This window comes from Pyxicephalus adspersus, chromosome 1 (genome assembly GCF_032062135.1).
Source record: "Pyxicephalus adspersus chromosome 1, UCB_Pads_2.0, whole genome shotgun sequence".
NCBI classification, from domain to species: domain Eukaryota; kingdom Metazoa; phylum Chordata; class Amphibia; order Anura; family Pyxicephalidae; genus Pyxicephalus; species Pyxicephalus adspersus.
In genome coordinates this window covers 164925785-164941775 of record NC_092858.1, presented here as the reverse complement: position 1 = coordinate 164941775, position 15991 = coordinate 164925785, and the positions used below count along the sequence as shown (strand labels likewise).

General features: G+C 39.7%; 1 protein-coding gene across 1 annotated transcript in view; it reads left to right on the top strand.

The window, feature by feature from the left end:
• Window positions 1-2420: 2420 nt before the first annotated feature.
• The window catches only part of LOC140321539 (trifunctional purine biosynthetic protein adenosine-3-like), a 26492-nt gene continuing 12921 nt past the window's right edge, over window positions 2421-15991 (top strand). The window contains exons 1-11 of the mRNA XM_072398252.1: window positions 2421-2521; window positions 5916-6062; window positions 8501-8596; window positions 8685-8859; window positions 8987-9098; window positions 9839-9907; window positions 10345-10470; window positions 10601-10688; window positions 11190-11275; window positions 11946-12114; window positions 13359-13590. Coding sequence (XP_072254353.1) covers window positions 5918-6062; window positions 8501-8596; window positions 8685-8859; window positions 8987-9098; window positions 9839-9907; window positions 10345-10470; window positions 10601-10688; window positions 11190-11275; window positions 11946-12114; window positions 13359-13590 — 1298 coding nt within the window. The 5' untranslated portion in view covers window positions 2421-2521; window positions 5916-5917. The remainder of the gene's footprint in view (window positions 2522-5915; window positions 6063-8500; window positions 8597-8684; window positions 8860-8986; window positions 9099-9838; window positions 9908-10344; window positions 10471-10600; window positions 10689-11189; window positions 11276-11945; window positions 12115-13358; window positions 13591-15991) is intronic.

Below are 15991 nucleotides of genomic sequence, written 5' to 3'. Positions count from 1 at the left end.
GAAGCTCGGCCTTATGACCACCATGGCTGCCTATATAGATACATTACAAAAATGGGTGTAGTCAATAATGGACACAAATGGCCTGATTTTATTATTAATAATAATATTAATAATTGGGATTTATATAGCGCCAACATATTATGCAGCGCTGAACATTAAATAGGGGTTGCAAATGACAAAAAAATACAGAAAGTGACACTGATTTATCAAAGCTTGGGTGAACCTAGGTGATCCAACAAACCTGTAATAGATTTTTTAAAATCATTTACTATTAGATGGCAAATATTTTCAATCTTGGACCAGATCCATACCAGGTTTGTTTGATCACCCAGGTTCTCTCATGATATTCTATCTTCTCCAGACTTGGAGAACCCTAATAAATCAGGGCCAAAGTGTATTACTTACAGGTTTGTCGGTAATGTAATTCAAAGATATGTAATCTGAAATGTATTCAATTTTGAGTTTTTAGTTTTAGATACGCTTTTAGGCACGCATGTTAAAATACATTTTGTCAACACACTACAATGGACCAGGGGCCATTTGCTCTCTTGCCAGCTCTGGGTGTTGGTATGTTTGGCAGGTCATGTCCCGTAGTGACATGGCAGTCGCTAAGTAAAACCACAATGCAAAGCACTGTACATTTGTCTTAGCTCACTGAAGATTTGGATTGGACTGCCAGTGTCTGGAGAATGGGGGTGATCATTGGTGATATCACTGCTTGCTGTTTTCCTTGCTGGAGGTTCTAAACCGAGGATGCAAAGCCTTACCTTTATCAAGATGGTCATCTCCATATGGAGACAAAAGTTGTACTTTTTCAATAGTTGAGAACCCCTTACACTATTACACAAATAAATATGGCATCCCCAAATACAATTGAGAAGGAAAAGGGGTCTGTTTCCCTTTTTGGAGCAAGAAAGCCCTCAAAGGGGACCCAAAGGTGAGGGGTTTTAGGTACTGAGACAATAACATTATTTTATTATTAAAAATTGTTAAAACCATAAAGAGTGTACACAAATCATCAAATCAATTTCGCAACAGGGCCATAGACATAGGGAGTACTATATATATATATATATATATATATATATATATATATATATATATACCGTATTTTTCTCCGTATAAGACGCTCCGGAATATAAGACGCACCCAATTTTAAAGGAGTAAAATCTAGAAAAAAAAGATTCTGGAAGATTATTCCCCTTCTGATCACTCATGTGCCATTCATACCGGTATTCCCCTTCTGATCACTCATGTGCCATTGATTGTCCCCTTCTGATCACTCTGTGCCATTCAAATTCCCCTTCTGATCACTCTGTGCCATTCAAATTCCCCTTCTGATCACTTTGTGCCGTTCAAATTCCCCTTCTGATCACTCTGTGCCGTTCAAATTCCCCTTCTGTTCACTTACCTTTTTTTCCACTGTACGGCCGGGTAACTCTGTTAGGGCAGGGATCAGCAGCGTGCTTCCTGGTTCAGAATCGCGGGGGCGGCATGGCTCAGGGAGAACCACAGCTGCATGCACATGTGTTACTTGGGGTATGATTTGGCAATGTGCCCTGGGGTGGGTATTACACCGCAATGTATTGAGCCTTAGGAAAGTTGTTTGCACCTTGATTTTATGGTTGACAGACACCCCTCTCCCCATTTGTGACAAATGTAATACAATTCTGGCTGGTGTTAACTTTCCCATCTTCAAATCTATTTAAAATAAAACAAAAAAAAAGTTTCAGAAAAGTTTTAGTTTTAGGTCCAATGGGAGGCTTTGAAACATCCTACTACAACCAGCAGGCGGCGCTGTAGTTCAGCCTTTGTGTATTATCCATGTAGGTTGAGCAGCAGTTGAAACATCCTTCTTCAAGCAGCAGGTGGCGCTGTAGAGGAAATGCCCTTCTTTATCCAACAGATGGCGCAGATACCCTGTATCGGCCAGCAGGTGACGCTGTAGCTCTGACACCCAGCATTGGCCATGCATACAGTGTTGTTCAAATACTATTCTTTGTCCACAAGATGGCAGAAGAACTGTAGAACTGACAGCATCTGCCAAACATATAGCTCGTAGTAGTACCCTTTTTCAGCCAGCAGATGGCGCTATTGTAGAGCCACCCTGCAGGTATCCAAGTAGATAATGCATTGAAATACATGCTTCAGCCAGCAGATGGCGCTGCAGTCACATAATGCGATCAGCTTATTACAGCCATGCCTGGACACATTGCATTATTTGTTGCTAGGGGCTTTATGTTCCTTGCTTTGCATTTAGGCATCCCTGTGTTTGCATGTAAGAAAACCCACACAGTGAAGCTGTCGTGAAACTACAATTCCCAGAATTCCTCCCGAGTACAGAGCACGCTGAGTTCAGGAAGTGAAATCTCACCAGTAAATCATTTCATCTAATTTAATAAAACCTGACACATCCGGCCAGCAGGGGGCGCTGCAGCTCAGGTCAGGTGGTGCCTTGTGCTAAGGAAGAGAAGTGTGTTGTGCAGTCAAATCAGGACACACGTGTGTTACAGAGAGAGGGGTAAGTGTGCAGAGGATTGGTGTGCTGAGGGGTAAGTGTGCAGAGAGAATGCTAGTGTGCAGAACGTTGGTGTGCTGAGGGGTAAGTGTGCAGAACATTGGGGTGCCTGAGGGGTAAGTGTGCAGAACATTGTTGTGCTGAGGGGTAAGTGTGCAGAACCTTGTTGTGCTGAGGGGTAAGTGTGCAGAACGTTGGTGTGCTGAGGGGTAAGTGTGCAGAGGATTGGGGTGCCTGAGGGGTAAGTGTGCAGAACATTGATTGCTGCAATGATGTTATAGGTGTCAGGCACAGCATTGTGTGTTCTCTGTCCTCTTCATTCTCATTATTCCCCAATTCTCCGCACATCTCTCAGTCCCTGGGATGGGGCAGATTTGTTGGATGGTATTATGGCTGATGGCAATCTTCTGGTTATTGTGCTAATTATTGGTTTTTATGTTTTTTCCTCTTTCTGCTATGGAACAAAAAAAAGAAAACCTTTGCTAGTTTTGAAATTCTGTCACCAAAGCTTTTTACACTGCCAGTCTAACATGTCCAATGTTCTAACATTGCAGTTATTACACTCTTATAATGTACGCTTATGGCTATGATTGCAGCACACGTCACTGTGATATCATTGTGATAATATTATGCAACATCACAAAGTTTATTTCTGTCCATAGTGGCATTCATTTATTATCTGCGGGATCTTGGTGTATTTATGATGGGAGAGTTGGAGCGCTGTTTAAAGCTCATCTCAAAGATTCCACAGTCCCCCCACGGTCACCCCAGATCTTAACACTGCCCCCACAGACACCCCACATTATAACACTGCCCCCACAAGCACCCCAGATCACAACGCTGCCCCCACAGGCACCCCAGCCCAGATCACAACGCTGCCCCCACAGGCACCCCAGATCACAACGCTGCCCCCACAGGCACCCCAGATCACAACGCTGCCCCCACAGGCACCCCAGTCCCATGTTGTGATTTAGTCACTTAGATTGTAAGCTCTTCGGGGTAGGGTCCTCCCTTCCTGTGTCACTGTCTGTATCCGTCTGTCATATGCAACCCCTATTTGTACAGTGCTGTGTAATGTGTTGGCGCTATAAAAATCCTGTTTTATAATATTGATCTAGCAATGCACCATGTCCGATCAATAAAAGACTGACCGCTAACGAGGGCTACTGAAGTCCCAGAGATAGGAAACCTTGCACAAATAGAGCAACACGGGAGTGTGCAAAGTGTAATAGAGGGTATTAGGTGGAATTCAAGAGCACCTGTTTTATTATTATTATTACAACTTGATCCCTTTAAGTCTGGGGAAGAATAAATCAATTTGCCATATACTGAGTTGCAAATGAAAAGCTAAGCCATGCCAGTTCTGCAACAAAACCTAACCAAAAAATGACTTTATGCTTCACAAATCCATGCGCTGATCCCTCTGCCAGTAGAGATCAGAGTACAAATCCAATGTGTGCCAATACCTCCTGTCCTGCCATAGACCTCTGCATAGAGATCAGCGGGGGAATTTGTTTTGTTTGATCAGAATATCTGCTATTTACATGTTATCACATCAGCAGAGAATGTCATCCTGAATAAATACGTTTTTAGGGGGAAGAGGAATTTCCCCTTGTTTGATGGACGGAGTAGTACAAAGTCTGCTTTATATTGACTTCATTTGTAGGTAGACACTGCTGGGATCTTCCAAACTCCTTCCTGGCTGCTATCTCAAGGACTTCAGTGTTGTGATGATAAGTGGAAGTAGATAAATGAATTTCTCACAATCCAACATAAATATTCGGGGAAGGCTTTGCCGTAGCTGGTTTGAGCTGGGAACTACGGTGCAAGGATTTCATGCTAAAGCTGCGTACACACATCCAATAATTATCGTTGGAAACGAATGACCGTTTGGCCAAAAATCGTTCTTAAAAAAAAAAAAAGTGACAATCGAGGATTGTCGTTGGAAATGAACAACCGGCACGGGGGATCTGATTGGCCGAAGATCATTCACTATCTATCGCAGGGGTCGGCAAACTTTTATGGCCCCTAGGCCATTTCAGGGGTGGGCGGGAGCACACTAGGCCAGACTCTGAGTCCCGCCCTAATGGCTCCGCCCCCACTAGGAATGCTCCCTGAAGTGAAATCCCTCTCCTCCGTATGCATTTACCTTCAGGAAGTGTTCCCTATTTACCACTGGGGTGGAAGTATCGGGCCTTACGAGGTAAATAGGGGAGCCACAACTAGGAGGCAGCACCGGAGTTCCAGCGGCTCTGGTTCCGGTAGTTCCCAACGCTCCCTGGCAGATCCGGCCAATAGGGGGGCGTTAGGCTAGAACGAACAACCGGCTAGGCCGCATTGGAGTTTGCTGATCGCTGATCTATCGTGTGTACAGTCGTTCAGTGATCGTCCATGTTTCTGCAATACACTTTCCCCTTTACATGTCACTCCCTGCATCGTTCAAACGATTGTATCTAGTGTGTTTACACTATTGGTGGATTAATGTTGAACAACCGTATCGTTACAGCATGTACAGAATTGTGCACAATACGATTGTTCAAGCATAATCGTTGATCGGTCGTAATCATTTATTTTCTAACGATAACTATTGGAAGTGTGTACCTAGCTTAAGTTATTGCAGTATAAATAAATTCCTATAGAGACATAGTGAGAAAAAAAAAAACATTCAATCTATGCATGTATGCTTTACATATACAAGAGATACATGACACCTGCTGTTATACATTACGTTCCTAATACTGACTGTAATCCAGTGAGCCAGCCAAGCAACCGGCATTTTTGTAAAGGTCAGCAGTGCTGCCCCTCCATATTACTCTTACAACAGATTTTATAGGATGCCATGGTGCCTGATGGGTGGCCATTCATGGCTGAGTACTGGCATGAACAGGAAAAGGTCATTTCTTTCCCTATGCCCTTGTAATATCAGGTATTCCTTGAGGCTGTTGCAGGTGAATAAATTAAAGTGCAGCGAAGGTGATTATAAGGGGGACGTATCCTAACAAGATGACCGTGCCAAATTATTCAGTATTTGTGACATGCAACTTGAATTATTCTGCAATCTGGAGAAGGCATTCCTTTTTTTTGGATCAGATTTATCTAGTTTGAACCCTCAGCTAAGTGTGTGAGGAGGCCGAGTGGTGGAACATCTTCAACAAAGTCCTACTACATCGATTTAGATAAAAATGAAATGATGAAAACTTAAGGACCCGTGTTTTTCTCACAAAAATGAAATTTGGGCCAAGTTCTAGTAAAAGTTTTACTTGTTTTTCTATAGAAGCTGAATGTAATTTGTTGAAATTCCTCTGTGTACTTATTTTTATACATTTACTTGTAACGTGTCTGAAAAATGTAACCCATGTAGAGTTTAGATCCCACTAACAAGTTTTGAATTTTGCAGAAATGGCTGACGTTGTTCTGGTGATCGGCAGTGGCGGCAGGGAGCATGCCTTGGCCTGGAAGCTGGCACGGTCTGCTCATGTGAAAGAAGTCCTCGTGGCACCAGGAAATGCTGGCACTGCCAACATTGGAAAGATCAGAAATTCTGGTAAGGACCATTGCCTAAAAACTGTACATAGTGCAGTTCTCACACGTTTTAACTTAGGCCAAATTTCAGGTAAAGGGTCAGATATACACATAAGAAGTTGATTTACCTAGTAAAAGATTTGTATTTCTATACATCCAGTTTAGATTTACAATTCTGCCTGGCAAGGTGGAGACCTGATTTTAATTTGCTCTAGTCAACACAAACAGGTCTTGTCCCTCCCCAACTTATGACTGGTCTGTAAATAAAAAGCCATAGTGTCATAAGATTGTCCTTCTGTCTCTCTACACTTATCAATATCTTGTATTTGCTTACCACAGCAGCACAACAGATTGGCTCCTTGGTTGGTTGCTTTGACCTCTCCTGCACAGGCTTTTGTAAAATACTGACACCAAGGTTACTTGTTGCATTAAAAATAATACATTTGCAATATATTAGTGTACACGGAGCTGCATTAATTTGTGTCTGTTATATCTGTGTTGAGATCAGATTTAAAAGCAATGTTTATAATAAGCCCAAAATGTGATCCGATATTATTTTACATGTAGTGAATAGAAATGCTCAACGCACACAATAATATTCAATACAAAGTGCAGTGCAATGTATGTTGTTGCAAAACTGCAACAACAATCTTTAACTTGCATTACTATGATTTTGGATTCATTTATATTTATTTCAATAGTCACATAGCTGTGAATCCCACCACTCCTCCTCTGCTGCATCCCTTTGCAGTTTTCTTCATTGGCTTTTCATTTCACCTTAGAACCAAATTCATGCTCCTGTGCCTTTGCCTTCTAATCCCTCCACAGTTCTTGTCCAACTTACCTTTCTGCCCTAATAATAAATACCCTCTAGCCGCTCTCTTCACTCCTCCAATGACCTACTAATGACTTCCTCACTCAAAACCTCAACACACGCACGGCTCCAAGACTTTTCTAGAGCTGCCCTAACTCTCCGGAATGGTCTTCCTCGTCCTTTTCGGCTTGCTCCTACTTTCTGCACATTCAAAAGAACCCTCAAAACCCAACATACCTAAAAGAGCCCTTAAACCCCATATCTTCAAACTTGTGTACCCGTCTTCTGTCTCATAAACCCTCATTACTTCCCACCATTCCGTATCCTACCTTCTATTGAGTGCTGCTTCCTCCATCCTCTCATCTTGTGTCATTGTTTGTATCTGTCATTTGCAACCCCTATTTAATGTACAGAGCTGTGTAATATGTTGGTGCTATATAAATCTTGTATAATAACAATATTAAAAAACCAGCAATATATAAAGCTGCATGCAGTAGGGAGAATAGACTGCTCAGTTTGTGGATAAATCTGGAGCAAACTTGTGACTTGTAAATAATGTGTGTATGTATTTTCTGTACTGGTGTCAAATAAGGATAAAGCCAATCGGTTGTACAAGGACTGTGTACATTCCAGCATGGTAACTGGATTTTAGCAAACATTATTGGACATGGTTATCTGATTTTGCTCTGTACATCCTGAAACTTTTTTTAACTTCTGACTTCCCTGCTTTCCAGCTGTAATTACATGATCAGTTCCAGTGTTATAATAAATAAAAAGGAGGACAATGTTCCTGGCTTCCTTAAAATTCCTTTTACTTACTAAATTGGAACTTGTGTCAAAGAACGAACCTCATAGGCCAGTTCGACTGCACATGCTTGTCTAATCATTGCCTGATAATAACCAATATTAATGTTTATCAATTTCTAAGAATAATGAGCCATCAATATCTAAAACCTGTCATTACTTTAAAAGTTATGATTGGCTAGCGTAGGGCTTCTGTGACATGGTGGATTTAATGCACATATCTCGGTTCAGTGGCCTATTTGTTTAAAGCAAACTTTCGCAGAGGTTTACAGTAAAATTGTCTCCATGATGGCACTTTTGTTATGCAGATACCTTCATTATAGGAGGAATCATTAGCTGAAACTCCTCATATTAGCAGAAGAAGAAATAAAGTCCTTGCAGTGCAGCAGATGAATCCTACTATAAGCATTGTTTCCTGGCTGAGCGGATCGGATGATTTTAGCATTTTCATTTAATTAATTAGTTGAATTAGATGTTCCATATCCTTCAGAGGACATGTGCCCCTCACATGCCTGGTCAGCTATTCTTGTCACCCGTGGTAGAGATTTATTTAAAATTTAGCATTGATAAGCTTGCTGCAGTATACTGTATATTATTTCAGATTTATTCAGTTTTTCTACATCTTGTTCAGATATTTGTAGTTCTGTATGTAAAGTGGCATATGAGTAAGCCAAGCTTGCAGGGATCTGAGGGTATAGACCACCGCAAATTTCTCCAGAGCTCTTCAGATCTGCTCTCACCTTTTCTTTTGTTCTGCTCATATAGAAATGGCCGATATCTGTTCTTGTTCCTAGTTTTATCTTGAGATTATAATAAAAATAAATGTTTCTCTGTTGCTACAGATGTCCCGGTTGGGGACCATGCCCAAGTTATCCAATTCTGCAAAAACAACAACATCGCTTTGGTGGTTGTTGGACCAGAGGCTCCATTAGCTGCAGGTAATTCAGCTTCTGCTTTTCAGTATTTCTTTAACATTTCTGTTTCTATAGCATTCAGATATACAAATGAACTGTATTTCTTTTTTAGGTCTTGTGGACGATTTGACGGCAGCTGGAGTGAGAAGTTTTGGACCCACAGCGAAAGCTGCACAGCTGGAGGCCAGCAAAAGTTTTGCCAAAGATTTCATGGACCGTCATGGCATCCCAACTGCTAAATGGAAATCCTTCACTGACCCAAAAGAAGCTTGTGACTTTATCACTAGGTACTCAAGTGTACTCAAAGGGGAATGGGTGGAAACAGTCTGAAAGAGAATTCCCGCAGCTTTCCATGTGTGCACATCTACTGTTGCATAGTTAATAGAAGGACATGTTTCTTGTCTCTCTTAATAGTGCTGACTTCAAGGCTTTGGTGGTCAAGGCGAGTGGCTTGGCGGCTGGAAAGGGAGTTATTGTGGCAAGCAGCAAGGAGGAGGCTTGTAAAGCAGTTAATGAAATTATGGAGGTAACAAATGCTGACCTCTCTGTGTATGCATCTAAAATCACTGACTTGGGGTATCAGTGAGTCCTATAGGTAGTAGTGGAAGTATGGAAAGTTTTCTGTTTATCACCTTCTTCTTGCCTTATTGTTGAGTTTGCAAATTTATTTTATAATTTGGTTGATGTTTAAACTGTGTTGTACAGCCCTTTAAAGCTGTGTTCCCTCCAGCCCCTTTTAGCCAGGCGCACCTCCACTTTTCATTAACCACCCGGCTGTTTTTTAAGGGTTGGGTCACAATACAAGGCATGGGTATTGTGTGCGGCATGAGAACATTGAACCTGAAAACAGTGCGATGTCTTTGCATCTCCTCTCATATCACCTTTTCTGAGTCTTTTTCCCGTAGTTGCCCACTATTCACTATACTAGCATAAAGGATTTGTTTTTTTATTGTTCTTTTTGCCTAAACACTAATTCATTTAACAAACCCAGTGGTAAGAACGGGACTCGTCAATAAGTCAGGAATGTCTGTATTGTTCTATCATCATACTTTCTTTACGTTTGTCAACAAAGTTCCACAACTGATATTGGTTTGTAGCAGTTGCAAAACCGTCATTGCTGATTAATAGCGATGGCACAGCTGACAAAATTGAATTTGTAATATCTCAATACATTTTTACCTTGCAGACATGGGTTTGCAGTTTGTAGTTGTGCCATGTTTTCTTATTAATATCCAATGTTTGACATTTGTCTGCTTTTTCCTACAGGACAAGGCTTTTGGAGAAGCAGGAGAGACTGTTGTAGTGGAAGAACTGCTGGAGGGTGAAGAAGTATCTGTATGTATTATTTGTTATATGTATTATATTTAAAAAAAAATTACTTTAGCCTACATATTTCCATTGAAGATTGAGCCCCATTGCTGGAAGGAAACTATAGCAATTACTCAGTCACAGTACACATAATGGCAGTTTTACCTATAGTAAACCTTTGCTTCATGTATTTGAAATCCTGGTAAATATATACATTGCATATAATGTACTGTATATTAATATATTTGATCTTACTTGAATGAGAGGATTTGTGAAGCAGAGAAATATAAATCTTATTGTGGAGGAATTCTGTACTGTACATAGTATAGTTGGAGCAGAGGTATGCAAAAGTAGACTGCAAATGGGATTTAAATAATTGGGAAGAACTTCTTATGCATGTAAATGTTTAATAATTGTTCTTCATTATTTTATTATAAAGTAAAATTCCAGTTATTCTTTTGCAGTGTCTGTGTTTTACGGATGGGGTCACTGTTGCCCCTATGCCTCCAGCCCAGGATCATAAAAGATTGATGGATGGCGATCAAGGTCCTAACACAGGGGGAATGGGAGCTTATTGCCCTGCACCACAGGTATGGACCAGAAAACTTGTGTATTATCTTGTGTATTGTCTAGAAGTGATTAGCATGGCGATAATGTGCGCTATTTTAATAAATAGAAAATGTATAAAGTCATTACCTCTTTTTATGTCTTTGACGTCAGATATCAGGGGCATTACTTGCAGAAATCCGGGACACAGTGTTGCAGAGAGCTGTGGATGGAATTAGGAAAGATGGAACCCCATATATTGGTGAGTCCAGTGTAATAAGACAATGCATTGCTGTATATGAGGGATGGCAAAACTTTGCATGTGGGTTTTTATTTTAGTAATTGGTTTGAGCAGATGTTTTGTGTGATTGTGTGAAAATAAGCGGCAGCAGAAAATGGAAGTAAAATAAAAAGTTTAATATATCAAGTTAAAATAATAATAATTTTTGGCTTTAAAAGATTGCAGGCAGTAAATCTAGATTGGTTTGATGTGGCATTAGCAGTTAACCGCTGTTTTTTGTTCCCCTTAATTGCTATTTGGATTTACAGTACAATAAAATATCTAGCAAGCTAAACATTTTAGATTTATATTCATATATACTAGTGTGTGTGTATACATATTTAAATTAGGACAGAGCGCTGAAGGAATTCTTTGCTTTTGACTGTAATATCAGATGGCATGTTTGATCTTAAAATGAAACTTCCAGAAGGTCTGACACATTTACTTATAGTTATTATACCAAGGTTATTTATGTTTTTTCAGGCGTTCTCTATGCTGGAATTATGCTTACTAAAGATGGGCCTAAGGTGCTGGAATTTAACTGCCGGTTTGGAGATCCAGAATGCCAGGTGTGTAAAGGAGTAATCTCTGCTTGTTCGTTTTAAACGAATACATACGTACTGAAATACAAGATATGAAACAAATCAACATAAATGGTCCATTATGCATAAAAAACATAATGCATAAAAAGACGTGAAATCTTGTAGCAACATAACAAAGTCCCTTATATCCTCTTGCTGAACTCTTGAAGATATATGGCTGCTATTGGTTTTTGTACATCTTTTTAAATTGACACCTATAGTACATTTAAAAGTCTGCATGTTCACATTCTATCCATGCTGCACTACACTAAACATTACCTATAGTTTTAGCTTTTTTAAAGCAGTACATGTGTCCAGAAAGTGACTTTGCCTAGACCGGGGGTCGGCAACCTGCGGCTCTTTGGATGGGAAGCTGCGGCTCTTTCTCTCATCCTATGTGAAACTTCTTATGAATAAATAGATTAGTTTTTTTATCAAAAAACTTTATTTATGCGAGTACTATTTATTGTTGGCAAGAAAAAATTTTGCGGCTCTTTAAAAACTTCGAAATTTTGTAAATTGTAATTTTTGGCTCTTCCGACTCCAAAGGTTGCAGACCCCTGGCCTAGACCATGAATACATACACTTGACTTAAAAGTATATATGTAATTTACATATAAATGACATTTTGAGGTTCTTTAACTCTGTGTCTTTAAAGGTGATACTGCCACTTCTTCAGAGTGACTTATATGACGTAATCCAAGCTACTCTAGATGGACGTCTTCAAAGTTCTATGCCAGTGTGGCTGTACGACCATGCTGCAGTTACTGTAGTTATGGCTAGCGGGGGTTATCCGGGAAGCTATGCAAAAGGCCTGGAAATTACAGGTAAGAACTTTTACGATATTGTGTGTTTTGTGCAAATCTAGGATTATTATTTGGGGTTGTGTGATTATCATGAATCTTTTATCAGGTTATCACATAGGTTAACCTGCTTAACCCAGGTTAAAGCAGACCTTTCGAGGCAAATAGAAAATCTTTTCTGGCAGCCCCTTTGCTCATTCTATATAGGGTGCTTGGAAAAAAGCCATTGGTGCACAAATGGATGGCTCCAAAAAAATAATAACTTGCCTTTGCACCATCCTCAAAGCTTCCAGGAGCATGGGTGATGTCAGTGCACCTTTTAGCTAGAGCTGAAATTTCAAAATCCCCCCAAAAATCACTTTAGTCCCTTGAAAGAGGTCCATTCTCTGGGTTTTTTGAGCTTCTACCTCTGGCTATTAGTCATGTGATGACATAAAAAGGTCTGCTTTAAAGACTTGTACTCTGGAAGCTGTGCCCAAAAGCCAGCAGATGACAAAAGAAGTGCACTTGGTGCATCACAGAGGATGGCCGTTCTCTTTATAACTTAAATGCAAGTCTGTCTATGGATGGAATTATTTGAATAAATCTAGTTTTTGAAGACAAATGCTTGTTGAAACTCCATAATGGAGTGAGCATCACCAATAATAATTGGGGAAGGACTGAATATTACTGTGGAGAACATATATGGGATACCGCCATCTCTGTATGTTGTGATTTTAATCCCACCTTCTTGCTGCCTCTATACCAAGGGAATAAGCATACCGTGCTGATACACCTACTATCTGTACCAATTACATCCCTGAGGAATGGGACAAAGCTTGCCAAACGCGTTGGATGATCTCAACATATGTAATGTGTACAATGTATCCAGCCTATGTATGTTAGAATGTCAATTCGACTCTTCCTGAAATCTGGTATATGGGAAGAGGCATGCATATTTTAATTTTCACTTTTAATGAAAGAAAAAAATGTTGTATTATATTTACTGCCGTTAAAGTCCCGTAATTTCTTTGTTTTTGTATTTACCATCTGGCATAATAAACATTTATTTATGTTTCTATAATAAATTAAATATTTAGGTCCACTTTAACAATGAGCCAGTGAAGAGATGGACATTTTGTGGTCATTTGAAACAAGTGTGATATAAACTAAAGCAACATTCCATGTGCTATCCAAAGAAATATGTATTTTGTTTGCAATGGGCACATTTTTCGGTTTTTCCGCCATAGTTTTAGTAAAATAACCTCTATGTTCTTCTTTTTCCTTAGGGTTCTCTCAAGCCACAGAGCTTGGTCTGGAGGTGTTCCATGCTGGCACAGCACTGAAAGATGGGAAGGTGGTCACCAGCGGTGGCCGGGTTCTTACTGTCACCGCTATCAGGAAGGATTTGGTTTCTGCTCTGGAGGAAGCCAACAAAGGAGTGGCTGCTGTGCAGTTCCCTGGTGCAATATACAGAAAGGATATTGGTTTCCGAGCGATTGCTTATCTCAACCAAAACAGGTGTGTAAAGGAAGATTGAAATTAAGTGAGAAAACCAAATTTCTTAAAAAAATTTAAAAAAAAATGAATAGGTCTTAGAAATGATATTTTTCTTACTTGCCTTTATATTTGCCGGCATAGAGCGTTAGTCCTGTTTGTGCAGAGTGGGACATTCGGGATAAGATACTTTTAGAGTAGAAAAGAAAAACCTTGCATCTGTGTTTGGATTATTGTTGTTACCTAATTTTTGTTCTTGTGGTTAACTGTAAAACCTAAAAAAATAATCTTGTTTAGTATATTTCCTTATTTTTGTTTTTTTTGATGCCTTATGGAAATTTTGACAGACCTTGAACTCACTATATCTCTTAGGATGTGAACTTGATGGTTGGTGTGGGTACTTCAAAAAGCAGAGCATCAGCTGCTTGGCTCTTTGGATTCGCTATAATGGCTTTTGGTACTCATCAGTTGATTGGTCAGCATATTTCCTGGGTCATAAACTCCCATAAAACTCAAGAGAAGCAGCAGAATACTTGCTTCATGTACACCGATCAGCTAAAACAATAAAACCACTATTGGGTGAACATCATCAATTATCTCATTACAATAAAAAAGACAATTATAAGAATCTGAGCAACTTTGACAACGGCCAGATTGTGGTGGTTAGATGATTGGATCAGAGCCTTCCCAAAATGGCTTGTGCTTTAACCCCCCCCATGCGTTCGAATTCTGTCTGTATTTCCATGCAAAAAGCGTTCCTTTATTTTGCATAGAAATTGATTTTGCATTGTAGGCTATAATTCTTAGGCATAACTCACCGAAATATGTCCAATATTTATATATTTCTAGAAACTGTTTTTTCCCCACTATGTATGGATGGCTGCCAAGTAGATACATAGGTAGCACGGTGGCTCAGGGGTTAGCACTCCGGCCTTTGCAGTGCTAGGTCCTAGGTTCGAATCCCAGCCAGGACACTATCTGCATGGAGTTTGCAGGTTCTCCCCGTATCTGCGTGGGTTTCCTCCGGGTACTCCGGTTTCCTCCCACATCCCAAAAACATGCAGTTAGGTTAAATGACTTCCCCCTAAAAAAACAAAACAAAAAAAAACTGACCTTAGACTATGTTAATGACATATGACTATAGTAGAGACATTAGATTGTGAGCTCCTTTGAGGGACAGTTAGTGACACGACTATGGACTTTGTACAGCGCTGCGTAATATGATGGTGCTATATAAATACTGTGTAATAATAATAATATTAATACATAAGTGGCTTAAGTTATTTTGTCTTAAGGTATTTAAGTTTTTTTGACTTTCTATTTCTGCTGATTCAACTTGCTTTCAAGTGCATTCTGTGCTTGCATTTGACATCAGGCGCTTCTAAAATCATTCATACTATCGATAAAAACGATGTCAAATTGAATTCTCAATTCTTATATGACTGGGTGAGGTGATAATTAAGATGTATGTAATGTGGTGATAAATATGAATTGTAAGAAGATAAGGTTTTCAATGGTTATTGTTAACAAACTTTTCAGTTTTACACTAAACTGCTCTTTATGTTAGTGATTTGAACCTTTTTTTGTGATGGGAAGGTGGGGATTTACCATTAGGTAACATAGCTTCTACATCTTGGTAATTTAAACCTAAGATATCTTCTAATTAATAATCAAAATGTGTAATTCTGCATGTGTTGGGCTAATTGTTCTCTGATTTTTAGAGTTGCATTATTATGTGGTGAATGGTTATTTCTCATGGATGTTATTTTTCAGTTTATACAGTTTGTATTGTTTATACCATGTTTGTAATAAAGCATTATTAATGAGTTTGGTGTGTCCTAATCATGTAATATACAGCCGATCGTGTTCTATCAATCCTTGGTATATTATACTCAAAAATGTTTCTAGAATATATTTAAAAATGTGGAACTAGCAAGTTAATGGCTTGGTTTGTGCTTAACAAATCATTTATTGTTCTCAGAGCGGATAACAATCCAAATGTGATAAAAATCCTTGCTGGGTTTAAACCTTTTTGCTAAAATATTGGCATGTACATAAAAACATAGCCACAAAAGCAGTCAAAAACTTGTTAGGATTTTGGTAGCGTTATAGTTTGATAATAAGTATGCGTAAACTTGTATTATCTTGTGTTTAACGGCTCCTGTATGACAGTCTACACAAGTACCCAATCCAGTTACTATGTATCATACAAGCTTCTTTAAAGTTCCACTTTGAGTGATCGATCAGGTAGGTCTTTATTGCAGTAAGGGGCAATGTTGCACCCCCTGTAATGGAGTTCCACCCCCTCAATGGAGTCAGCTATCTAGCAGCTGGCCACGGCGCGCATGCTTGTCTGTGCTACAGGACCTGGCCACGGCGCGCATGCTTGTCTGTGCTACAGGACCTGGCCACGGCGCGCATGCTT